Genomic DNA, 26,856 nt, shown 5'->3' with positions numbered 1-26,856 from the left:
GAGCTGCACCTTTTTGAGCATTTTAGGGTAGGGTATGGTTCTGTCCTCGCCCGTTGCAAGGTGCTATATGTGGAATTCTACACATAATATTTTAGATTATCTTCTGTCTTTAGGACCCATGAAGGTTTCTATTTTCATGTTTTCCTCTATTTTTGGTGCAAGGAGGTGAATGTAGAAGAATGCTTTTGATTGGGCTGACTATTGATCCTTAACATTTTTTTTAATTTTTCAGTTTTTATTTTATTATGAAAAGCAAGAAACTAAACTGAACCCTCAAGTAGCTTGGAGTCATAGCTGTTTTAGTGATTTAAGTAGGTTATAAGTTTTTATCTGTTGGCAATTGAATCCCTAGGCATGCGCCACAACTTTTCAATATGAGTAAAATACTTGCTTGCTTCACAGAGACAAATCGGTGATATGCTTTCATATTTTTGTATAGGCAACTGGACTGAATATTGTAAGTTTTCAGTTGCATTTCATTTATGTATGGTTTATATTGGATAGGGATGTATCTTTATAGGAGGCAGCCAAGTTTTCCTTCATCGGTTGCTCATCATGAAAGAAAGGTTGGGGGTGTTTGTTTATGTATTTGATGAAAATCCTAGTGGGTTTTTTTAGCAAATATTTTAAACTAGTCGTTTATTCATGATGATCATATATGAGAATAGACAGATCAGATGCAATTGGCATGAATGAGTTGGGAATCTCCAACAATATTGTGAAATATGTGAATTGTCTATGATCTTCAAAACTGGAAAGGGAACATGTGTTTCGGGATTGCCCTGTGGGGACATAAAACCTATTTTTGTCCTTTGTGGGTTTTGAAAAGGTGAGCCATCAATTTGGAATGAATTGACTGCCTACATTAGCTTTAAGAGAAGATAATTCCTAGTACAAGCGATCTTTCTGTCATAAGATAACTTTCACTCTATCCTTTTGTCTAGTTTTAGGTAGACAAATTTATCTTTTTCTCTTTCCCTGTTGAGGCTAAACATAATACAAGAATGATGGTTGTAAGGAACTAGGCAGCCTACTTTTGGTATTAGAGCAAACAACAATCTGGAGACAAATAGAGAACTTGCCATGTATGGCGCCGACCAACTACAACACCTGTTAGGAGGTACAAATTAGTTCAAGTGGAAGGACTGAAAAGGGCTAGGGGGTAGGCCCAAAAGGATGTGGTTGGAAGTAGTCCGAAAAGATATGGGGACTTATGGCCTCACTGAGGATATGGCCTTTAATAGAGTAGAATGGAGACTTGTAGCCGACCCCAATTAATTGAGAACAAGCTAAAATGATGATGATGATTACAAATTTTCTCACAAGAAGTAAGAAGGCAGCCCACATACCGGGCGGTCTGTAGAACAATGAAAACAAATAAAAAAGTTGAACTATATAAAAACATTGAGTGTAGGTGACCCACATATTGGGTGATTAGATGATATATCTAAAGTCATCAGTGAAAAAGAGAGGAGTAGGAATCGGGAGTTGGGTGGTCAGAGGAGGTAGGGGGATGGGAGAGCACTAAGCAGAGAAATGAGAGAGAGAAACAAAAAGATTTTCACAAAAATGCCAGAGTGCAGGCAGCCGTCCACAAGTTGGGGCTTAGAGTCTTAAAAACAGCCCACCTGTTACAACTGTTTCCAACTTTAGAACTCAAAAAAAGGTTGGAGAAGGACAGATGATGAAAGAGAGAAAAAGATGTGTAGTTAAGAGAAGAATAGGAAGAAGAGAAGAGGAGGGCAAAGTTGTAATAGAAAGAAGAGGGAGGAAAGAGGAAATCTTGATCTTAGAAATGAAAGTTCAAAAAAAAAAAATGCCATGGAGATGATGGGTTCATGTATTGGTAGCACGCTCCTAAGCTAAATCATCTGTTGCCCCTTAGCATCTCACCAAATATGACATAAGATGACTCGAAGATGTCTGCAGAGATGGAACATGCGATAAAAAATATGAGAGACGCCAAGGACATTGACTCCTATTGGCCCAACACACACACACACAAACCATCAAGGATCAAATCTTTGTTGTCCTTCGCCCCCCCCCCCCCCAACACATACACACACAAACCAACAAGCATCAAATCTTTCCAATCCTTCCAAAAGTGCATTGGCCTCTATGGAGTGTAGTCGCTAGTGCCAAGGATGCCATGGAGTACAAGACATTTCTATTTGAATCCTTAAAAATTCGCCCTGAGCCGCAATATCCTAGATTGCCCAAGAAACAACTGTCAGAATTCAGTTTAATGGCGCCCTAACTTGGGGTGATTCATAAGGAAGAATGTGGAGGCTTTAGGGGGCCTAAATTTTATTTTATCAGAGCACTTTAAAAGGAAATCAAACTTTGATAAGTGCTTAAGAAGTTTACAATTTGATGCCCCAAAGATCACAATTTTTTTGGGGAGACCCTAGAATGCCCAATCTTGTCCTCTGCGTTCTTTGAAGGTCCTTGAGTTTCTCTACCCCATATTCTCTAAAGAGTGGCATGTGCAGAAGCTTGCTAGAGGAAAATGCCAACTTTTGGGTTTGGGGTTGGGGGGATTATTAGACTAAGAATTGTTTCTTAGTGGCCTATGGGGTTCACACATGGCTTGTTGAAGTCTTTTAAAGTTGTCTAGAGAGCTGCAACATAACTACAATGCAGGAAGAGGTGGCTATGAATTTCCTTTGCTTCCAAACACATACATCATGGGTTCGAGACAGGTAAGCCTCTTCTTTGTAGTTGATTAGTAAAGGATCACGAGACAGCTAAAGGCCTAAATTTTGGGGGGAATAGGGGAAATCTGAACTTCATTTAGGGGGGGTGGAGTTAGGGGAAGTCTAGGAGGTGGCATGGTAAAAAGAAGAAACATTGATAGTACTCATTTAGGATTGTGTCCAAGTGATTTTGTTAGGTCTAGAGTTGGAAAATAACAAGTCAGCAATAGATTACAAAGGACATGAAGGTCTTTTGTTTCTGTGCCAGAGAGTGGTCCCTTGAAGGTGGGATTCTAAATACAAGTATTTTGGAAAAAAACTCAAAACATTTTGAGACCGTGGCATTTGGGAGGCGGGTGATTGGGAATAAATTTGGCCACATTTTTGAGGTTTCAGACTACAAAGATACTCGATCTCCTCAGTTCACCTTGGATCCAATGAAAGCCAAATTGTTGACGCCATGCATAGATACTTTTATAATTATAGAGTACTGGGTTGGCCTTCTTTAAGGAACCAACAAAGTGGGTCAGATCCATATTGGTGACAGAAAACTGCTTGCTAGAGGAAAGGGTCAAACCCTCTTTGTTTAATACCCCAAACCCTTTCCCCCATTTTTCGGGGGGTCAAAACATCCTAAATACCCCTGCCCGAGGGGTCCATTTTCATAAAAATTGGCGGACCGCATATGCGAGATTATGCACCGTATGTAGGATGTGGCCTCCTATGCAGAGATTCTTGGCATAATCGGGCGCATCTCTCCAAAGTGCATATGCGGGCATTTGTGATGTGTAATGCATAACGCCTGATGCGGCTGCAATTTCAATCACTGTTGGCAAAGCGCCATCACCATTTCTCCAGCAGTGCCAGGTTCATAAAGCTTGGGTTTCTGATACCTAAGCTACCCAAGTATTTAGGTTGGCAAACTTTGTTCCGGGAGCTAAGATGCATCTTGTGCTTGGAGGTGTCACCCGACCACAAGAAGGATTTCATGAGACGATTTAAGGATAGGGTCCTAGAGACTTTCGAGGTTTGTGTAGGCACTAGAGGAGGATGAGACATTTGGCTGGTATAGAATTGTCCACATCCAAGCCTAGAGGCGAAAGCAAAGATGGGATAGGGGGAACTGCATTTCCCATTAGTTTAGATTTAGCCGGATTGACCTTCATCCCTGTGGAAACTTTGAACAATGTTGGAAAAGCCAAAGATAGTTGACTTAAGAAATCGTAATTAGAGGTGTTGGCAAAAGACACAGGGTATTGTTTGCATATTGGAGATGGGAGATCACTAGATCTAGAAGGCCCGAAGTTAGAAAGAATGGCGCACTAATGAAGCTTGGAGAGGAATCCACTGAAAAACTCGGCCACAATTGCAAATAGAAAGGGCAAGATGGGGTCTCCTTGGTAAGGAGCTTTTGAGGAAGAGAAGTGGCCCTTTTGAGAACTATTAAAGAGTATAGAGAAAAAGGAAGAGGATATTCATCCAATATATATCCAATATCTCCACTTCTCACCACAACCCATCTTTACCAAAACTTGGTTGAGGATCGACCGGTCCATTGAATCATAGGCTTTCTCGTAGTCTAATTTAAGAATCAGTCATGGAGTTTTCATGAGATTTTTGAAATGGATTGAGCTGTATATGTTTCATCAAAGAATAGGGAGATTGTTGATAAAACCACTTTGCTTAGGAGAAATAATGTCACCATGGGCCGACTTGAGCCCAGTAGCTAGGACTTTGGTTAGAAGTTTGTAGGAAGAATTGAGAAGGCTAATTGGTCTGAAGTCCTTGATATCGCTTGCACCCTCAACTTTAGGGTTAAAGCAATGAGTATTTAATTTCTTTGCTAATGATGCCTCTGTGGTAGAATTCTTTGGTAAAAGCTAAAAATTTGGGGGTACGGTATGCTAGGATTTGGAGAAAATGATGATTGGGGAATAGTCAGGTCAGGAGGTTCAATTTCCTGGGAAAAATCTTTTGGTTTGGAGGTCTTTTGAGCCAATTGGCTTGGTATTGGGAGATGGAAATGGAAAAGAGATTTGACATAACGGGGAGGGAACCGGGTTGAGTTGAGAAGAGGGTTTGAAAAAAGGAGATGATGGTAGTAACAATTGCCTACATAATGTCTTTCTTACTAGAGATTTGGCTGATAAAGTTTCCTCTCCATCTTGAACTGGCGAATTTTTGGAAAAAAGGCCGTGTTTCGGTCTCTAGCTGAAAGTCATTTGACTCTGAGTATTGAAACCAGTAAATCTCCTTTTTTTTTTAGGAGGTCTTGGAAATTACTTTGGACCTTTCTTGGAAACTACTTTGGACCTTTCTTCTTCCTAGAGGATTTGGAGGGGTAGGGAGGTCTCAACTCTTGAAGGGAGTCAAGTTTACAAATTCCCTAAAGGAGTATTTCGTTGGATTGAAATTTGCTGGGATGATCTTGCTTTGTTGTTTGATTGTTTGTTTGAGAAGGTAAAGGTTTTCTATTGCTTGAAACCAAGCCAGGACACTTGCCATGATCTAATCAAATTATTGAAGTCAGGCAATTCCAACCAGGCCAGTTTAAACTTGAAAGATTTAGGCATAGAGAAAGGTGGCTTGGTATGCAAAAGGATGGGTTTGTGATCCAAAGTAGGTTTTGGAGGGTGGAATGGGAACCAAGAAATTATCTCATTTGCGGGAAATGAGGTAGCTGTTTGAGTTTAGGCCATTGAGAGGGATATCTAAGAGGTTATTCTGGGCAATGAAGTTTGAGAAGCCGGTCATTCGAGCTTGTGATTCTGGCGTGGCTATTAGTTTTGTGAGTCCATCTAATGGTGTTGAAAGTTTCTTCAAACACCTAAGGGCTTGGTGTGGTGGAGGCAACAACATTGAGTTGGTTATGAAAGTTTCTGTAAGTTCGGGTTTGTTGGGGACATAGCGGTGAATTTCCAAAGAAAACCTCCAAAATTTCTGTCAAAGATAATGGATACCAAGTAGGATCCAATAGATTTAGTTTTAGGAGTGTGAAAGGAAGGGTGCCACATGACCTAGATTCTAACTAAGGCACCAATGGACCAAGGGTAGTCCACTGACAAGGGCGTCCACCCCAAACATTGTGGATATCAAAGAGGGCAGGTTGGGATGATTTGGTTTCAAGATGGCCAAAGCTTCAAACGAGATTTAGTGGGGAAAGGAGATCTTCTTGAGGGGGTCTCTAAGACCTCTAATGTACCATATGAAGTACTTCATGGTTCCGAATTGGAGGGATAAGTCAAATGTCCGGGAAACCGTCTAGAGGAGAGGTGGGCCAAGAATTAGGGTTGAACAGCTAGATAGGAGGGAACTGGAGGAGAAGCATATTTGGGGGAAGGTTGAGACGTGAGAGGGGGGCTGAATGTTTGGTCAAGTGGCGGAGGAAAAAGTGGGGGAGGTTGAGGCAATGTTGGAGGAATTATTTGACAAAAGAGATGGGTGGGTTTTTTTTTGGGTGGCAGTGGGGGTGGGCAGAGGGAGGTATGGTACCCCTCTCTTTCTCAAATAGGATTCACCTCCAGTCCAAAAAAGAAATAGGAACCATGAGCATTGGATGGGCTTTGGTTTTTGAGAGAGACAAAGGGGAGAAGGAGAGGGGGGCTTGAGGGTGGGGAAGCCAAGTGGCTTGAAGCATAGGTGGCAATAGCTGGGGTAGGGTCATTTAATGTTTCCTTGAGTGAGTGTAGGATGGGATGTGAGGCAGGTGACACTTGCCTTTCTGTGCAGGTTCATGGTGCTGGTGTGGATGGGGACCAGGTGAGGTGAAAGAGCATGCTCCTCATGAAGCGGGGTCTCTCGAGCAGCTGCCACATAGTTTCTAGCCTTACCTATACTAGGTGCTGACTCCCTAAATGCAAATGTAATGTAGTATGAGGAGGGCAATGGGTGGCCTTCAACAAAGACAACCATTGATGATGTGGATGGGGAGACAAGATGAAGAGGTGTTCTCGCGGGACCTAGGCTGTCTGCAGCCATTGCCATGTTGTCGCCATTGTTCTTGTTACATGCGCTCAAAGCAGAGTTATCACTAGGTGAGGAGGGGGATGGTGAGAGAGGCAGAGCAGCTTGCAACGAAGGAGAATGATGTGTCCCTCGGGAAAGAGGAGATGGCTGCTTGCTATGTACGACAAGAGGAGCGATAGACAGATGCCACTTAGGAATCTTCATGCGTTGATAGGTCGTCAGATCATAGTTATGTGGACGGCCAAACGGGATCGAGGGTGGCTCCCGGATTAGAAGTGGGACTGTGGGGATCGAGGCAGGCTCGAAGATCCGTAGATAAGGAATCAATATCTTTACATCATGAGATAAAGGGATCGAGTTCCCCAACATTAAGGGAGTGTGATCTAAATTAGTCCTGGAGTGACCCTATGCTATATAGGAACATGATCCGTCAAGCTTAGGATCGAGTATTCCAGAGTTCACACGACTATGTGCTCTACTTTGGGAACGAATTCCATTGAACGATATGATCAATTCTATCTGATTTTTTTTTTAAAAATAAGTATTATCACTTAATAGAAGAACCTTGCCTTTATAATTCTCTTTGCCTTGTTGTTATCATTTCAGAGGCGAAACTGAAAATCGAATAGGAGGATTTAAATATCTAGTCCTTAGGCATGAACAGAGCTCAGTGTCCTTTAAATTCCTTGATGGGGATGTGATCTCTCTCTCTCATCGACAAAAATAAACTCCCCTACTGAAGGTGAATTGAAATAGTTGAAATGACAGAATGAGAACAACGAGGAAGCATTTCATAGTGACCATCATGTCCTTTCAATATACTTAACCTTTTTTCAGCTCAAATTCATACAATACACATCCTGTGTGGTGTAATACACATGTAGTTATCAACTATATGTTATTAAGTTGGACAGTGGAGATGAATCATGTTTTTGAGTGATTTCAGGTCCTTGGAACTCAGCTATTTTTCAACCGTCCTTGAGGACAGATGGTCGATGCTGGGTTAGTGGTACAGACAGGCACATACCAAATGCAGGTTGTGTTTGATACTACATTTGGATTCCCATTTGAATGAAGTTTTTATTGTAATCATTTGCCCACATTATTTGGAATCTAGGTTCCCATTACTCATGGAATCATGACTTTGAAAATAGGGATCTGTATCCCATTAACTTGGGATCTAGATCCTCAGTTTCGTGGATCAAGATCCTAAATTTCACAGATCGAGATTCCTAAATCAAAGGAATGCCTGGAATTGAGATCTCGTGTCTCGGAGCATCAGATCGAGCATTGAGAGTGGGATCAACCTTCAAGTCAGATGGATTGAGTGATTGGGAATGGGGAAGGGGTGACAGTTGGGCTAGTATGAAAGACGACAAGAGGTGGAGCACCACTAAAGGTCGCATTAAAGGATGTGTCAGACGATTGATTGGCTAGGTGGAGAGGGGCCTCCAATAGAGGGTTGGGTGTGGGGTCAACTGTAGGGAGACTTGTAGCAGACCGACCACGTGCTCTATGATTCCATGTAGCATTGTGATCCAAGCCACATGAGCATGGTCTGATGGATTGGAATTGAATTGGTGATCCTCTTGAGGCCTAGGAGTAGGATAGTGGAGATGGTTTGCAATGGCTGGTGCATGACACTGGGTTTCGCTTCTTGAGACTGAACCAATTTGATGTAAGAATGACCACCATATTTGAGAGAGGTGGATTGGTTAAGAAGCTCTAGCAAAGGAGATTGGACTTGGAGAGTAATCGAGCCAAGGGGGAGTTTTTGAGAAACTCAATTGACACTCAAGAAACCTCCACAGAGGTCTTCAATGGCCTTGTAAATGATAAAGTGACTAGAATGGATAGCTATAACCTAAACATGGATCTAGACTTGGATGAGGATTGATTGTTGAGAAGGCAGGGCACTAAGGCTTGAGACTAAGGTTACCTATTAAAAAAAATCTTCGCTAGCTGTTCCCTTAGCTCCTTGGAGGGGAAGGACAACCGGTCGTCTCTATTGGAGAGGGGTTGGCAAGTGATGAGCTTGGAATTCCAAATGGAAGCCACCCATATCTGAATATTCTTGGAGTCGTGCCTAACGAGGTTTAAACCCATCCATGAAGGAAATTTTTAAGAAATCTAGCTTGTGTTGCAAATGGCTACCCTAAATATGGATATGGCATGGTTTAGTTGAATACTGGATGAATAGGGTTGAGTATTGGATGTATAGGGTGAAGTTGGAAGGATTTTGACTATGGAGATCATTGGCTTTTGGGGTTTCAAGGGGGACTAGTTTGAGTTGGCAGTTTGGGTGTTGGTTAATGTTGGTCTTGGTGGAATGATGAGTTTTATTAGGTGGGAATAGCTCTATATAAGGGAGGTGGAGGAATGTGATTTAACGGCAATGGGGAGGGTGAAAAAAGGTGGTGGAGATTTGTAGGGTTAAGAGGGGATGCAGGGGGAGTTATGGTTGGCCTCTTAATAAGTTTTTAGAATTTATGATATAGCTGTGGCAAACGAATATTGGCTGGGTTGTATTTATGATTTGGGAGCTTAGCTGGGGGAGGGGGATTAGGCTAGCGTGATTGGGTTGAATTTAGGAACATAACATTTGTCGCAGTGATGGGAAAAATGGGTTTGTTTCGGATGAGGGGCTGGGACTTGAGGTGATTGAGTGTAGTAGTGAAAGCAGGGGAAGTGGAGTAGGAAATTCTTGGTGTCTTTCTCAAAGCATGGAGTTAGTGAAAGCAGGGGAAGTGGGGTAGGAAATTCTTGGTGTCTTTCTCAAAGCATGGCGTTACAAGTTTGCATTGTTAAGCAACAAAAATAAAATAAAAAATTCTAACAATGCAAAAACCTTTTCCCTATTATTTATCATCTTTCTTGAAAATTAAAAAACAAAAGAAGAGAAAGATGACTGATGGTAGATAGGTATTGGTCTCCTGAAATTTGTATATGTTTCTGTATGTCTGTGCGTGAATGGGGGAGTGCATGCACTTGCGTGAATGGAAAAAGATGAGTTATGCGCACTCGCATATTTGATCTTGTACACACAATACCCAAATTGAATATGGGTGTTGGATGGTCCATACATGTTATTTTATTTTTTCTTTTTTGCTTTGTTATGTTTACTGCAAATGATTTTTACATGAAATTTGGGGGCATCCTTGCATCAAAACTGGTGCACACAAATAAAATAAATGAAAATTATTTCAAATGGCACACACAATTAAAATAAATGAAAAATATTTCAATAAAATTGATATATATATATATATATGGGAAAGGATGGGGTAGGCCGGCTCGTCTATTGTGTTGAAATAGGCCCAACGGCCAGAATTTTGAAGGAGGCCATCTGCAGTTGTGGTGGAAGCTTGAGAAATTCATGGTTTTAAAAAGGTAAAACCTGACAGCTGACAAAATTTGACCTCAAGATTCCTCTCTCTAAACCCTCTGCCAAATCTCTCTAAACCCATCCATCTCTCTCTTCCTCACTTTGTCTCTCTCTAAACCTCTGCCATATCTCTCTAAACTTCGCCATCTCTCTCTTCCTCACTTCATCTCTCTCTCTAACCCTCTGTCATATCTCTTACCCATCTGCAACAAAAATTCCTACCCATCTTAAGCCTATCTACAGCTCTCTCTCTCTCTTTCTCACTTCGTTTCTTTCTCTAACCGTCCTCATATGGTGTACCCATCTCTCTGAAACAAAAAATTCTCTCATTTTCTGATATCAACCATCTCACTGCAACTCTCATTTGCTCTAACCCTCTTCAATCTCTCTCTCTCTCTCTCTCTCTCTCCCTAAAGCTCTCCCATGCCATTCACCTTTTGGGTCCGAGCAACTCAAGTAGTTTAAATCTGAGTCATGGAATCGTGTTAGATTCGTTGTATTTCGGTTTAAAGGGTCTTCAGCTTTGGGTTCAAAATTGAAAGCTGAACTGGAGCTAATGCCACACATTATTTTGGAAACATTGGTAAAATATAGGGAAAACTTTCAAAATATTGCCAATATTAAAAACTATATATAAAAGTAATTTCCTGTATTCATTTTTGATTTTTTGTTTGAAAAATAAACCAAGTTAGTCCTCTCTGAATCAACCATTTTCTTGGACATACAAAAATAGCGTGGCCTTGAACCTCGGGCAAATGTTTTACACGGATGAGATCTTAGGAATTAATGGAACGTTCTATTTGCTGCATTCACAACACAAACATAATTTAGGAGGTTTATTGTTCGTATCACCGTTTTGATGCGTTCTGAAATGCCTCAGTTCTCATGACTATCATGTGCCAATGCAGTTTCTCAAGTGTTGGGTGATGAAGTATTTGCTTCTATGAATCTCCCCAATTAGGGCAATACCTGAACTGAAATCACAGGCTGGTGTTTGGGTAGGCATAATGCCTTTGAAAAGTTCCACATTTAATCACTTAAAGGCAAGAGACCATTCTAAAAGGTTAGGATGGATATTTGGATAGAATAGCTTGAACATATTCTCATACAAATTGGAGAGGTTTTTGTTGCAGAGGGATGGGTGCACCATATGTGGAGGGTTAGAGAGAGACGAAGTGAGGAAGAGAGAGAGAGAGCTGTGGATTGGCTTGAGATGGGTAGGAATTATTGTTGCAGATGGGTAGGAGATGTGGTACAGGGTTACAGAGAGAGAGAGATGAAGTGAGGAAGATGGAGAGAGACGGATTGGTTTAGAGAGATATGGTGGAAGGTTTAGAGAGAGACGAAGTGAGGAAGAGAGAGACGGATGGGTTTAGAGAGATTTGGTAGAGGGTTTAGAGAGAGAGTTATCTTGATGTCAGATTTTGTCAGTTGTTAGGTTTTACCTTTTTAAAACCACGAATTTCTCAAGCTTCCACCACAACCATAGATGGCCTCCTCCAAAATCTTGGTCGTTGGGCCTATTTCAACACAATAAGCGAGCTGGCCTACCCCATCCTTTACCTATATATACATATATATATATATATATATATATATATATATATATATATATATATATATATATATATATATCAATATTTTAAAATGTGGGATGCAGCCATATGTATTGGGAGGGCTGATGCGATGATGGAGGTCAATGCTGGTGCATCGTCGTTTAGCGTCAATAAATATAAAAAAATTCAAAAAAATATAAAAAAATAGATTAATGCATAGAAAGACATATGGAGGTGATATATGTGATGGTAGGTATTTAGTTTATTCATTAACTCCAAAACTATTAGTCGTTGGATATTCTGTATCTACCCTCCCTTGATAGAAACTAGAAACTTGAAACTAGCTTCATAAAACATTCAACAACCATAAGCACTTTGCAAGCACAAACTTAAAAGTTACAAAATACCTATAAAAAATCTATGAAGATTAAGGAGTTCAAAAGTCAAACTCAGGAGTCAATACAATCATTTATCATCATCATTTCTCAAGTCTTGAGAGTAGATTCTAAATTTCAAATCACAATCAGAAAAATTATCCTGAGAGGCTCCATGTGCATCACCATCACTATCATTCTTGGCGGTTTCCACGTATTCTTCTTCCTCGGTCTCCTCTATGTCAGCCTCCTCCTCCTTGACCTTAGGAGCTGATATGCGATTAGACCCAGCTCTACTCCTTTGTGCTCTACTGTTAGGCGGTTCTTCTTCATTAGCCCCTGTGGATAGCTCGACATCAAGCCAAGTAAGATCCTCACCCTCTAACACATGTTCTAATGGTGGATCCGTGGTCCGCTCACGTGTGCAATCACCATCAGTTTCATACAATTCCATAGGGTTGAGTTCCATGCGCTTCTGATACTTCTCTCTAAGCCGCTCATTATATCGCACATAAGCCAAATCATTCAACTTCCTCTGCTCCAACCTTTTTTTTTTTTTGGTATGGAGCTATGGTAGAAAACAAAGAAACAAGCAAAAGTAAGAAATGCTATTTTCTTGTTTCTACGTTTACACTTCTTAGATAAGTTAAGTTTAGGAAGTTGAAATCCAAGAAATAAGGATTGAGGACTTATATGCTCAAATGCATTCCAATGATGTTCGCAAACAGATGAGCTACATGTGATACTCAACACTCGAATAGCGAGATGTAGATTTGATGTTTCGCTTCCCTATAATGCCCACCATGTGACTGTATAAATATTTTATTATTTTTATAAATGGAACTCTACTTAAACTAGTAAAAAGTTGTAAAGCAAACAAAATAGAAATTAAGAAGGGTACTTTTGGCCTTTACTTGGATCTGTAGATTCCCTATTTCGAGTAGCAATCTCTCTCCCAAAGTTTCTCAAGGCTAACTTGAACTTAATCAATTCGTGGCTCTGGAACTCATCTTGGATATCTTTTTCAGGGACCAATATTTCAAGCACATCTAAGAACCCACCATTTATTACACGATCAGATTCAATGGATACGTGCTTGTAGTGAAGAGATGGATTTAAAAAGTAACTGGTTGAATGGAGGTGCCTGTGAAGCTGGTTATCCCATCTCCTGTCAATAATTCCAATTATAGTCTTGCATTTATTTTCATCATCCTTTAAGGACTTTTCTCTCTCATCTTGCTCTAGCCGTTGCCTCATGTATGTAGCCCATGATGGGCTTCACATCACCATCAACCAATTGAAGCACTCTCACTAAAGGGCCGGCCACCTCCAATGCAAGATATATTTGATTCCAAAAAGATACATTCAAAATAATTTATTCAGTCTTTCTCCCATCCCGATGCTTTGACCACTTACTTTGACTCCATTGCTCTGAAGCAAACATGGTCCTCAAGGCATTTTGATGCTTGCATAGGCTTTGAAGAGTGGAAGATGTGGCAAATCTAGTGATACCCGGTCTCACTAATTCTCTGTTCTTTGTAAAAGTCCTCATCATGCTAAGGATTATGGTGTGATCATAGTTACTAGAATCTCTCCACCGACCTCGCGTTTCCGTTTTGAATTCCGTATTTTCGTTAAGGAATCTCCACGAAAACCTTGTTTCGGAACCAAGGAAACTCGATTCCTTAATTTCGGAATCTCGAGTCGACACATCTTTAGAAACCTTTTTATGGAACTAAGGAAACTTGATTCCTTCATTTCGGAATCTCGATTCAACACATCTTTAGAAACCATTTATTGGAACCAAGGAAACTCGATTCTTTAATTTCGGAATCTCGATTCGACACATCTTTAGAAACCGTTTATCGGAACCAAGGAAACTCGATTCCTTAATTTCGAAATCTCGATCCAACATATTTAAAACTTGAACCCATTAATTACGGGTAGAAGTTTCCAAATATATCGAATTTGGATTCTAGCGAGGATTAAATCTTGATTCCATGTTAATTGGAGTAGAAATCTTCCTTCAAATGCTTCTAGTGGTTGCAAGGTTTCATTATTTTACTTGTGCCACCTTGGATGGCCTTTACTTTAAATTTTAAATATAATTGGTAAATACAACACATACAATTAAAAGTAAAACCATGACGTAGGGATAACCCTATTTTGTCTTTATAAGAATGAAGCCAAAATCAAAATTTTGTATATAATGACCATAAGTTCAATAGTCAACACAATCACTTTAAAATTCGATAAACCTTCTAATAAAAGACATCCAATATAGTTTCTAAAGTTGATGCTCAAGATGTGCTTGTGGCTTCCTTCTCCATAAAAATGAAATCTTGATTCCTAGTAGGGGTCGTCAAACGCATTCCACAGTCCATGTTATTGTGAATCTCAATATCAAATTGGCATGGATCTCTGATTTATATCCTTTAAAGACTTGATTCCAAATATGTTAGAATCACGATTCGAAACAACAACATATCTATGTTCCAAATATGTCAGAAACCCGATTCCATAGATGTCGAAAACTCGATTCTACATATTAAAGAATCTTGACTCCTGGAGTGTCGATTCCAGGGGGATGGGAATCCCGATTCCAAGGAGGACAGAATCTCGATTCCATAGGTGGATGAAACTTGGATCTATTTCGGTCAAAACACGATTCTAAAAAACTAGGAATCTCGTTTCTAGCAATTCCTATTGTACCGACAACGATTCCTAAGACAAGAATCTTCTAGCCGGCCAAACAATTCGGGTTCCCAGGCGTTCCAACAACTATGGGTGTGATAATAAATAAATCCAACGACAAACTCAACTTTTGAAATCACCCCACTAAGTAAAGATGTTGTACCCATGTCCTTAATCATGAGATTAACACAATGAGCTGCGCAAGGAGTGCAAAACATATGCGTCTTCTTCAAAATAAAAAATGCCCAACTACACTATAATTGGCACCATTGTCAGCGACAATTTGTGCCACATGTTTCTCTTCAACAAACTCTACAATCTCATCCATCAAGCCACATAAGTGTATAGCATCATGTGACTTGTCTAATGCATCAACATACTTAACAAAAAAGGTACCCGTTGGACAGTTAACGAAAAAGTTAATGAATGACCTCGACTTCCCATTGGACCATCCATCACAAATCATAGTGGCCCCATACTTCTCCCACCCTTCTCTTTGAGAAATCAAAATTTTGTTAACATTAGATGCAACATCCTTCAATAAGGGCTCCCTAATCTCATAAAGTGAAGGAGGATTAAGTCCTGGGCCAAATTGCCCAATTGCTTGGACCATACATGTAAAACTATCGAGGTTTATAGTACTAAAAGGAATGCCGGCCATGTAAAACCACTTTGCGATGTATTTACATACCTTTTTCCTCTCTTTTTTCTTATATAGATTTTCAATTGTGGTTGGTTTTGTTTTTTTCCTCCTCTTCTGACCCAAAATTTCGGGTTTAGGGGTGAAAAAAGCATCCATTGGCCCTTTAGAGAGGTGTTTTTTTTCCAACACTACCACCAATATTTATAACCCTCTCTCTTGAGATTGGAGTACCCATTTGCCTCATTGCATCTTCTGATATATCCTCCTCATCATTATCATCATCAAATAATTGCATTTCATCAATTAATTCTTCTTTTTCCATTTTTTTCTTCCCGTCGTGCTTTTTCAAGCTATCCATGTATTCCGTAATCTCCTTTTTTATCTCTTTGGTAGCTTGTGGGCATGCTCTTACATTCCCAGAAATACTGGCTAAGTGTTCTTTTGGCCGAAAAATCCCACATATATAAGTATTCCATAAAGCATACAAATCACACATTCGATCTTTCGGATTTTTAAGTTCAGCATATTTCCATGGCGGATCCTTATTACTTGAAGATTGGGAAGAAGACATTGCCCCAAAAAAAAAGTATTACTGTAGAAGGAAAAAAAGTTACCAATTTGTTGTCAAAACTTCGCCTAAACTTCCTCAAATCAACAACCAAAACAAACAAATCAACAAACAAACATCAAACAATTCAAAAAGTGAAGAATTTCACCCAAAACAATTTTCACAAAATATTGTTTTTTAATCGATCGCATTCAAGAAAGCCATGGATGTGGCTGTATTTTGTTATTTGGTGGTTTAATACCCCGTAAACCCTTTCCCCCCACTTTTGGGGTTCAAGAGGTCCAAAATGCCCCTGCTCGAGGATTTTTTTTTTTCACAAAATTGGCGAGCCGCATATGCAGATTATGCGGTGTATGTGGGATGCGGCCCCGTATGCAGAGAGATGCGACACATATGCAGGCACTTCTCTCCATAGCGCATATGCGGGACCATGCGATGCATTGGGCAGCGCATATAGCATTATATGTCCGCATATGCGTTGATGCAGCCACATTTTAAAACCATTATTATCACCACCATTATCTTGTTTAATGAATAATATATCTACAGATATTATTTATTGGAAAAGCTGGGATTAGCCCACTAGCTCATATGAATATATGAGCCCAACAACCTATATTGAATTTGGGCTGATCTGACGATCACAGATGTCTGGTAGTGTTTGAATTTTATTTATTTTTCTACAAATCCAAATCACTTGAAATTTTAGGCATGTGTTTATCAAAAATAGGTGAATCTTTGAAAAATATCACAAAAATATTTTACATAAAATAAATTGACCAAAATACCGCCGAAAAGTATCGGGAGGTATTTTGGTCATTTTTTTGGCAAATAAGGTTTTTTTTTTGTTTATATTTTTATTAGGTGCGTCTTGATGAGAAGAACACACACCTAAAATTTCAAGTGATTTGGATTTGTAAAAAATAAAATAAAATTCAAGCACTACCGGACATCTGTGATCGTCAGATCGGTCTAGATTCAATCTGGGCTGTTGGGCTCATATGTTCATATGAGCTAGTGGGCTAATCCTAGCTTTTTCCTTATTTATCAATATAGAAATGTATAAAAATATGGTTGGTATCAAATAAAACCATGAAAAATTATTCTTGCTTCTTGTGTGAAAACATTAAATATATAGGCTAATTATGCTTGTTCACTTGGTCTGTAGTACAATAGTATAATAATGCTAACTCTCTTATTTTTACATACCAAAACAACCTAATATATATCGAGACAACCAAATTTTTACTAAAGAATGGAATCAAGCAGTTGAGTTCCCACTATTGATCGAAGTTAACATGAACAAAATATACGGTCACCATTGGCCAAAACAAGCATAAACAAAATATAGACAATATACACCATCATCATGTACATACTCTGTTCTTCGTTTAAACCAACAAAATATCTAACCACTGGCTCACATCCTTAAAGAGGGACCCTTAGATTCGATCACTAAGATTATAAACGACCACGAAATTTGGGATTCTGACCTATGTGACATTAGATTGTGAGGGTGTATGATCTTATATAGAGAGGGAGTGGGTGTTTTATGATAAAACCATGAGAGAGAAAGAGGTATTGATTCTACATTAAGACTGGGAATATTAAGACTTATAATAGACAGATGGGGCATCTCTAATAGCAATGTCCATCAATGCAAAGGGACAGATTAATTGGCTTTTGATTGAGAAGTTCATTATAAGGGCATGCTGTGAATGTTGTGATTAATATGATACTGCAAATGCATATAGCGCTCTGGCCTTATTCAAAATTCTCCATGGGTGACTCCCATAGGTCTCATTAGTTGTATTGTATGGTTTGTGTGGCTTAGTCAAGTGGAATGGGAAAGTTGGTTACGTTGGATATTCCCTGCTCTCTTGTTTCTCGAGACTTACCATGGTTTATCGGGGCTTGTTGGTGAACGAACTGGTATGTTGGAGTATTGAGGTCCTGTAGTGTCTGTGTGTGGGACTTTTCAGCCTGATGGTTATGACTTAGGCAAGCTTCCGTGACTTTTGCCTCTTTTAGTCTTATGGAGCTTGGATGCTGTTGCCAATATCTTGAGATGGCACACACGACTTTTCAATTAGTAGCTCAGCTACTGAGTTGTGATTATGACATTTGTCATGCATATAGTATCTTAGAAACAAAAATACAATGGGCAGAAAGGAGTAAGGATGTTAGATCCTTCATGGGGTTGTTATGAAGTTTATGGTCAAAACAGTTTGGGGCTTGAAGAGAGAGAGAGAGAGAGAGAGAGAGAGAGAGAGAGAGAGGAAATGTTTCTCTTTTCCTAGAGTTTTGCAGAGATTCCAAATAAAGAAGAGAGGCGAAATAAATCTCTCTTCCTAAACAATCAAAGAGATGACTCACGTGGGATCTAATTCTCTAGCCTTCATCTCCTAAAATTATGAGGAGAAGAAATCCCATAAAATAGGAATAGTCATAGATAAATTTTAAAGCATCTCTCTTTCTAAAGATTTGGAGAGAGACCAAATTTAGAAGAGAGAGGCTAAGTATATCTCTTCCTAAAACATAAAGAGATGAGAATAAGTGGCTCATGTGAAATCCAATTCTCTCCAGCCTTAATCTCCAAAATCATGAGGAGAAGAAATCCCATAAAGTAGAATAATAATAAAATATTAAAGATAAATAAAAAATAGATGGAAAAAAAGGAAAAATTATGGGGAGATAAGGATAGTGATAAGGATAAAATAGAAATTATTAACAAAAAATCTTTAAGGAAAAGACATGTGTCAAAATAATAAGGGGGGACCTCTCTCTCTTTCTCTCTCTCTCTCTCTCTCTCTCTCTCTCTCTCTCTATATATATATATATATATATATATATATATATATATATATATATATATATATACCTATGGAAAAAACTCCTGTACGCCCATGGGCTTACCGTAGAGAATGCACCCAACGGCCGATCTGACGCTCACAGATGTTCAATAGTGTTTGAATTTTAATTTTTTTTCTACAAATCGTATTGACCTGAAATTTTTTTTCGTGTGTTCATAAAAAATAGAAGAATCTACGAAAAATATCAAAAAATATTTTACATGAAAAACATTGACCAAAATACCCTTGAAATGTTTTGGGAGGCATTTTGGTCAATTTTTTCATGTAAAATATTTTTTTTGATATTTTTTGTAGATTCTATTATTTTTAATGAACACACGAAAAAAATTTCAGGTCAATGCAATTTGTAAAAAACAATTAAAATTTAAACACTATTAGGCATCCGTGAGCATTAGATTGGCCCAGATTCAATCTGGGCCGTTGGGCGTATTCTCTACGGTAAGCCCGTCGGCGTACTGTAGCATCTTCCTATATATATATATATATATATGGGGAGTGATTTCATGCAACGGCTATATAGTAATATATTGAAACAATCTTCAAAAGCTATGTTAGGGTCATTTGTTGGTCTCGAAATTTTAAATATACACTCTCTTCATTCTAGTGAACAATCACTAGAAGGAAAACTTTGAAAACACAACCTAGAAAGTGTTTTTCTAGCCCAATTAACATAGGCCATCCATTTTGGTGAGATGCTCTGATCTAGGCCTTACAAGGATCTTTTTTCCTTTCAAAATTTCTAGGTAACTTTATTATCATTAGATTAACAATATTAAAAAAGAAAAAATTGATTTTGAATTCATAAAGGCCTAGATTTTGAAATTCACCAAATGGATGGTCTAGATTCATTGGTGGAGAGGACTCATTTTGACCATATATAAGGTGCAAATTATTATTAGTTTTTTTGAATTGATTATTGCGATGAAGAGAGTGTGTGCACAAAATTTGGGGTCATGCAAATACCACAAACATGGTTTTCTAGAAATGTGGTTTCATTATATTATAATGGCATGGTGGTATATATATATATATATATATATATATATATATATGTATGTATATGTGTATGTATGTAACTGTTCTTGCTTTTCAAACAACCTTACTGTAATTTTAATAACAATATTTCCACACATCTAAGGAATAACATCCTATGAACTTATGCAACCCTGCAAACTTTATCTACTTGTACAATTGGGGTTAAGTGATGAAGCAAGTTTGCTTTGTAATTAACATCATATTTCATGTATCATAATTGCTTTAGTTTTTTTTTCCTGTGGCCATTCCTTGAAAGAATTCTTTATGAATCTTCTTCTTGAATTTGATTGCTTGGTGCAGGACTTAGATATCTCTCAGGACTCAATACTTCAGAATGCAGATGAGCAGACAGTTCGTAGCCTCAATGGTTGCAGAGTCACTGATCAGATCCTGCGTTTGGTGCCAAATATCCAGGTTCAATTTTTATCGATTTTTCATTTGTGTATTGTGCCAATTTATAAGAATACAAGCATGTGAGAAAAGGTGCGGTTCAGAGCAGAATGCAAGGACAAATATTATGTCGTATTTGTAATAGTACAAGCATGTGATAAAATTTCTGCTTTAGCGCACAAATTAATGCGTGGAATATACTTGGAGACAATGATACTGGTTCTTTCCTTTGTATCTAAACAGAGTTTCCGTACAACTTTGAGATGCATGAGGTTTTGGGCTAAACGCCGTGGTGTTTATTCAAATGTAAGTTTTGCTCTGTGAAGTGGCTTCCGCAAATTTTAGAACTTGGTCAAAATCATTTGCCGCCATCTTTGCTATATACTAGCTCAAACTGATAACACATTTTTATCTGGATAAATCAACCGAATTTGAAAACGTTGTGGGCTTTTTTTGGCATTTTCTCAAATTGAGATGATTTTGGCTGAAATTTGATAGTGGATGCAGTTTCGATTTTGGTCCTTTTTCCGTCTATTCTTTCAACCAAGAAACAAGCGCTTGAAGGCCTTGTTTTGGATCACAAGATTATTTGGAATCCAAGAATTTGAATCTTGGTGGGATTGCCATCTTTGTGTTCTTGAACAGGTGGCAGGATTCCTTGGTGGCATTAATTGGGCATTGCTTGTTGCCCGAATTTGCCAGCTATACCCAAATGCCTTACCAAGTATGTTGGTTTCACGCTTCTTCCGTGTTTACACCCAATGGCGGTGGCCAAATCCTGTGATGCTGTGTGCAATTGAGGAGGGTACTTTGGGCCTTCCGGTTTGGGATCCAAGAAAAAATCCTAGAGACAAGCTTCATCAAATGCCTATAATCACACCTGCATATCCTTGTATGAACTCAAGCTACAATGTATCTTCGAGTACTCTACGAGTCATGATGGAAGAGTTTCAGCGTGGAAACGAAATTTGTGAGGTTTGTAGCACATTCTTTTTTTTCTTTAAGTTATGTTTTAGGAAAGTGCCATTAGAAGGTATTCTTTTCCTTGCTGAAAGTGTGAATAACGCAATGACACTGAATTGAACTAATTATTAGCACTTCACCTTAGGGTGATTAAAATGGTAGCATTGAAATCAGCAAATCATGTTTGTTGAGATTTTCTCTTACTATGAGACTGATCATGAGTTTCCATGAATGTCTTTCTAAGTCCCCAGTAGTTTTTCATTAGAAAAATGAGGTTAGGACTTATTACAGAATCTGATTTCGCATGTCCCACCACTGGAAATTCTTAACTACTTCTACCAGTGATTTTGTGTGCGTATGTGTCCATTTAAGCTACTAACTATGTTTTTTGATTGATAATATTCTCTGGCTTTTATGCTTATAGGATGATCTCTGAGTCTGATTCTTGTTACAATAGTTTACTAGTTAATTTCGAGTGAGTAATTCTCTACTCGATAGATACATGAGGACGAAAAATAACTCTGGTTTATCAGGAGCCTCTTTCTTGCTAGTTTTGCTTTCCTTGTATGTTGCTTCTTTTGTATGGTTTGATAATTTAAGCCCTTCAATTTAGTAGTTTAAGAATTATTGGAGCTTCCACTGCCTTACCTCACTGGAATTTGATGCCCGATATGTACATTTTTCGTTTTTGTATGTTTATTACTGGTTAGTGAGATGAGAGAGAGAGAACGAGAGAGAGGCATTGAGAGAAGGATTTGATGTGGGGAATTCCCTGCAGGCCATGGAGATTAACAAATGTGACTGGAGTACTCTTTTTGAGCCTTACCCATTCTTTGAAGCATACAAAAATTATCTGGAGATTGACGTCACAGCAGAAAATGAAGACGACCTTCGGAAGTGGAAGGGTTGGGTTGAGTCTCGGCTACGCCAACTTACGCTTAAGGTGTGGTGGCTCCTTGATTCTTTGCTTATTCGTTGCGTTCATTGTCTTCCTTTCATGGCTCTCATGTAGTCGATATTTTTAAGTCAATAACAGATCGAGAGGGACACATTTCGGATGCTTCAATGTCACCCACACCCAAATGACTTTTCAGACAAATCCAGAACGTTCCATTGCTGTTACTTCATGGGTCTACAGCGCAAGAAAGGAGTGCCTATTCTTGAAGGCGAGCAGTTTGATATCAGGGCCACTGTTGAAGAATTTAAACACTCTGTAGGAATGTATACTCTTTGGAAACCTGGAATGGATATCCAGGTGAGGCTCACATATCATTTTTCTAGAATAGTGATTGAAAAACTGCTGACTGGGACTTGGACTTGCCTGAGTCACTTGGACCAACTACCTTTGCTGGGGGACGAAAAAGAGCACAAATCTGGTGTCTTACCAAGTCCATGTTTTTTACTTGATTCGGCCAACTCGGAATGTCCGACTTGGCCGAGTCAGTGGTAGTCTGAGGTTCAGGACCGAGCCTGAGTCCATGTTTTCAAATTCTGTTCTATACATATTATTTTTGTTGTTTCCTAACCAAAAGAAAAATATTGGTTTTGCTCTTTGGCTCGTTACCTTTGTGGTAAACTAAATTCCAACCATAGTTAACCAGCACCCCTCTCAGGTTTGCAACTGATTGTGCATATACCCTCCTCAGGTATTGGTATAAAACCGTATTATGGGTGTTTCTGGGAAAATATTACTGATTTCTGGCCTATTTGAAATGTTTACAATAGTTATTAGAAATGCATATGAATGCAGCAGAAACTCAGTGTTGTATCATAGAAACGTGTACAAATGTTCTATGCAGTTGGAGATGCAAACCCTATTCATTTCTTTTTTAATTTACATCTCTTAGTGGATTTGTACATTATTTCCTTGTATATGTAGTGCAATTAATTTGAAAGTTAATTGTTAAAAAATAGTGTAATTTATTGTATATATCGGTAATTTATTGTGAACAATTTCAACTAAAAAAAAAATTGTGTAATTTACCATGCAATGTGTATCTATTAATCAACGGATGTTATTTCTGAAACTGTGACAACACTTGATGTACCAATGGCATTGAAACATGTTAAAACTTTTCTTTCTAGTAATCATTTCAATATTGTTTCCCCCCTGAAAAGCACTCTTTAAACCTTGTGTGCTACCACCGGCACTTATTACTGATCCTCGTAACCTGTGTCAGTACCACCCTATCTCTTGTCCAAAACCAAGTCTCCTAATGTCAGGCCTTAGCTCCATTTTCTGTTTAGTCAATGCAACTAAACCATTTATTTACAGCGTTTTAAAATGCAGCCGCATCGCCGCATATGCGACCGCATTAGGCAGTATGCGGTGGTCACCGCATCGGTAAAGATTGCATATGCGGTTTAGAGGTATGCGGGCTCATATGCGCCGCTTCAGAGCCACGTAGCGCATCTGGTCGCATACTGTTTTGCGATGTTATTTTCAATTGTGCCCCTCGGGGATGGGCAAAATAGCCTTTTGACCATGAAAAATTGGGGAAAATAGTTTGGGGGTATTAAACCCCCTAAACGAGCATTTACGGCCACTTTCGTGGTTTTTTTTTAGGATCAAATCGAGCCAAAAAAAAAAAAAAGGCAGAAATTGTTTTTTATTGACATCTTGGATTTGGGGATTGTTTGATACTTGGATCTTGATTTGAACCTTTTGGTTGTTGATTTGGGGAAGCTTAAGTGAATTTGTGACAAGACATCGGGGGGTTCAAAGTTTAGGTGATTGTTTGATACTTCAAAATTGTCTCTCAAGATGACTTCTATGATGAATGGATGATTGTATTAACTATTAATTCTTCTTGAGTTTGACTTCAAAACTCTTTAATCTTCATAGAGACATGGACGTTTGGTTTGTAGTATCACTATTTTGTAACTTTAAAGTTTGTAGTTGTAAATTTGTGTTTATAGTTGTCGATTGTTGAATGTTTTATGAAGCTAGTTTCACGTTTTTAGTTTGTATCAGGGGATAACGGATACAGAATCTCCGACAACTAATATTTTTGGAGTTAACCATTAAACTAAAATAACTACTATCACATACTTCACCTTCATCTTTTTTTCTATGCATTAACCTATATTTTTAGATTTTTTAGAATTTTTTTATATTTATTGACCGCATCATCACGATGCACCCATATCCGGACCGCATCGGTCCCTCGACCGCTTTTGGTCGCATCCCGCATTTTAAGACACTATTTATTTACTTATTTTTTATATATTTTTTATCTAGTTTGTTTGATGGTTGAGAGGCAGGCTAAAACCCAAAGGGTAAAAAGGATTGAACTAATGTGTACTGCTACCAGCACTTATAACCAATTCTCATAGCCTGTATCATTACCTATAATTGTCGTTCGAGCCCTATCTCATTTTTAAAACCAAGTCTCCTGACCTCAGGCTATAGCTCCATTTTCTGTTTAATTGATGTAACTGAAACATTTTTTTTATTTTTTATTTTTTATTTATTTTGTTTGATAGTCAAGGGGCAGGCTAAAGCCAAAAGGGTAAAAAGAATTGAACTTATCTGTTTGCTTAATTGATCTAGGTCTCCCATATACGGCGTAGGAATGTCCCCCATTTTGTTTTCCCTGGAGGAGTTCGGCCTTCTCGCCCTCTGAAAACTGCTGGTGGAGAGGTTAAGAAAGTTGGTTCAAAACGAAAGGCTCCCGACCTGGCTCAAGGAGACAAGTCAAGTGTGGGTGTTGAAAGGGATGAAGTCGAAAATGGACCAATGAAAAATGGACCAATGAAGTTGAGACGGTTATCTCCCACAAAGGATTTCAGTGGTGTCAGCTTGGCCGTTAGACCAATTTCTGAGACCCAGAATTCATGCTTAAAAGATGAAGAAAATGTTGCCATTGAGAAGATAACCAGTGGTGGTCCTAATGGCCTGAAACCCATTCCAGAGGAGCTTGATGAGCTTGAAGACTTTGGATCAATGGGTCAATTGAAGGATTCACCAGAGGATTTGGGGAGCAGGCTTGCTGAACCTGTGGTTGTCAAGGCGTCTCCTGTAAAGAATTTTGGCATGTGTTCGCAATCTGCTCCGTTACTTGGAAGTGGCCTCCAAAATGGGATCTTAGAGGAGCTTGAGGTACCAGCTTCTAATTTAGTGGCATATTTTCTGTCATTTCTCTCGTTTACTTTCTTGTCAGGCCGGTGAAGTGCCGAAGTACACACACTCTCAATCTCTTGATCTCTCGATCTCGACATGCATACTAGCAAATGCAAATGCACATCCACATATGAGCGTAACGCACTTGCAAATTTACTTGTGTTCCTCATAATTGGTAAACAATGGAAGAAACCGGTGGGAACCATTGCTTGGTTATGACACAAAAACCAATAAATCTCAATGAGAAACATGAATTGAAAAAAAATAAATGCAATTGAAGTTCAAATGTAACAGTATGAATAGAGACACAAAAGAATATAAATTCAACGATGAAATGAGATTAAAAGACACTACACAAATAAGTAAAGAAGAAAAATGAGAGAAACCAAAAAACGTTGAATTGAAGAGACTTACAAAAATAAGCGTGCAGAGAGAGAGAGGATACAGGATACAAGAGACAAATACATGTTATTTTTTGTTCGAGTCATTATTACTTGCATATCAGCCGAGAGTGAGAGCAGAGGGGGTTCATACATTTAACTGCCATGACAGAACTTCTGGGGTTCACATGGCCCAAATTTCCATACTAAAAAACAAATCCACCATCATTGTCGTTGTATTACCATTAAAGGGACTTAATCAATTTGTGATATTCTTTTATTATACGTGATAGGAACATGGTATTGAGACACTTCTTTTTCTGGATAATAGCCTTCTGAACTTTCTGCTCCAGTGGTTGGCTTTTCATCTACTTCAACTGAAACCCCGCGTAAGCCATTGATAAGGTGAACACACTTCTTCGTATTGTTTAAAAAAAAGAGGAAGAAAAAGAATTTCTATGACAGTCTGTGTCCATTTAGTTTTTTATGACTATTTCGGTGTAAAATTTTGTTCATTTGCTAAATTTTTTATTTTTATGCAGGTTGAGCTTGGCTTCGTCTTTGAAAACAACTGCCAAAAGCACATAGCTCCCCACCCTTGTGCAGCTTTTGCAATGAATAGCAGTATTTGATGGCTAATGCGCGATTGCTTAAGTTACGTTCAAAATTGTGATGGAAGTTATGTTTTTTCAAGTAATGAATGTGCGTCTGTATTATACACAGTTGAGAGAATGCAAATAAGTTGTTTGGTGGTTCTAGTAATCTGTTTTTTCCTTCTAATCTCAAGTATAGCATGGAGCCAGCCCTGTAATTAAAACCTGTTTTGATCTGAATATCGAAGTCGCCTCAAACACACACACAAAATGATTGATCCAATCATCGGTTGCCAATTATATCGTAAATTGGAGAATCTGTAGTGCGTGTTGCCAAATTGCAATGCTTGCATTTCTTAAATGAATGGTATAATATAACGGAATGTATATAATGAGACTATTTACTCTGATACAAGGAAGTCATGATCGTCTTTGACCGATAGATTCGATAGATTTGAACTCAGGTGGTTAAGGAAGTGTTCAAGCTAGTTTTTAAAAATTTTACAATCTGATTTGGATTCATTCAATTCAGATCAAGAATTAATATGATCGTTTTAGATCCTGTAATATATCAGGATCTGGACAGTTCGAACGTCATGGAACGAGTTCTGATGTAA

The 26,856-nt window shown here is 38.6% G+C and overlaps 1 protein-coding gene across 12 annotated transcripts in view; it reads left to right on the top strand.

Moving 5' to 3' along the window:
• Positions 1-26,408, top strand: part of PAPS1 (poly(A) polymerase 1) — a 35,963-nt gene extending 9,555 nt beyond the window's left edge. For 5 of the 12 annotated variants that reach the window (XM_088853454.1, XM_088853451.1, XM_088853453.1 and 2 more), the window contains 8 exons: positions 20,091-20,204; positions 20,424-20,486; positions 20,826-21,155; positions 21,922-22,086; positions 22,180-22,398; positions 24,697-25,245; positions 25,978-26,051; positions 26,189-26,408. In XM_088853454.1, the coding sequence (XP_088709580.1) occupies positions 20,091-20,204; positions 20,424-20,486; positions 20,826-21,155; positions 21,922-22,086; positions 22,180-22,398; positions 24,697-25,245; positions 25,978-26,051; positions 26,189-26,234 (1,560 nt within the window). In that variant the 3' untranslated portion in view covers positions 26,235-26,408. Of the gene's footprint in view, positions 1-20,090; positions 20,205-20,423; positions 20,487-20,825; positions 21,156-21,921; positions 22,087-22,169; positions 22,399-24,696; positions 25,246-25,939; positions 26,052-26,188 lie in introns of all 12 variants that reach the window. The other 7 variants (XM_088853458.1, XM_088853455.1, XM_088853457.1 and 4 more) reach the window with 3 other exon arrangements.
• The last annotated feature ends 448 nt before the right edge of the window (positions 26,409-26,856 follow it).

This window comes from Amborella trichopoda, chromosome 12 (genome assembly GCF_054954075.1).
Source record: "Amborella trichopoda isolate Santa Cruz 75 chromosome 12, AtrichopodaSantaCruz75HAP2 v2.0, whole genome shotgun sequence".
Classification (NCBI taxonomy): domain Eukaryota; kingdom Viridiplantae; phylum Streptophyta; class Magnoliopsida; order Amborellales; family Amborellaceae; genus Amborella; species Amborella trichopoda.
This window is presented reverse-complemented; position numbering and strand designations above follow the sequence as displayed.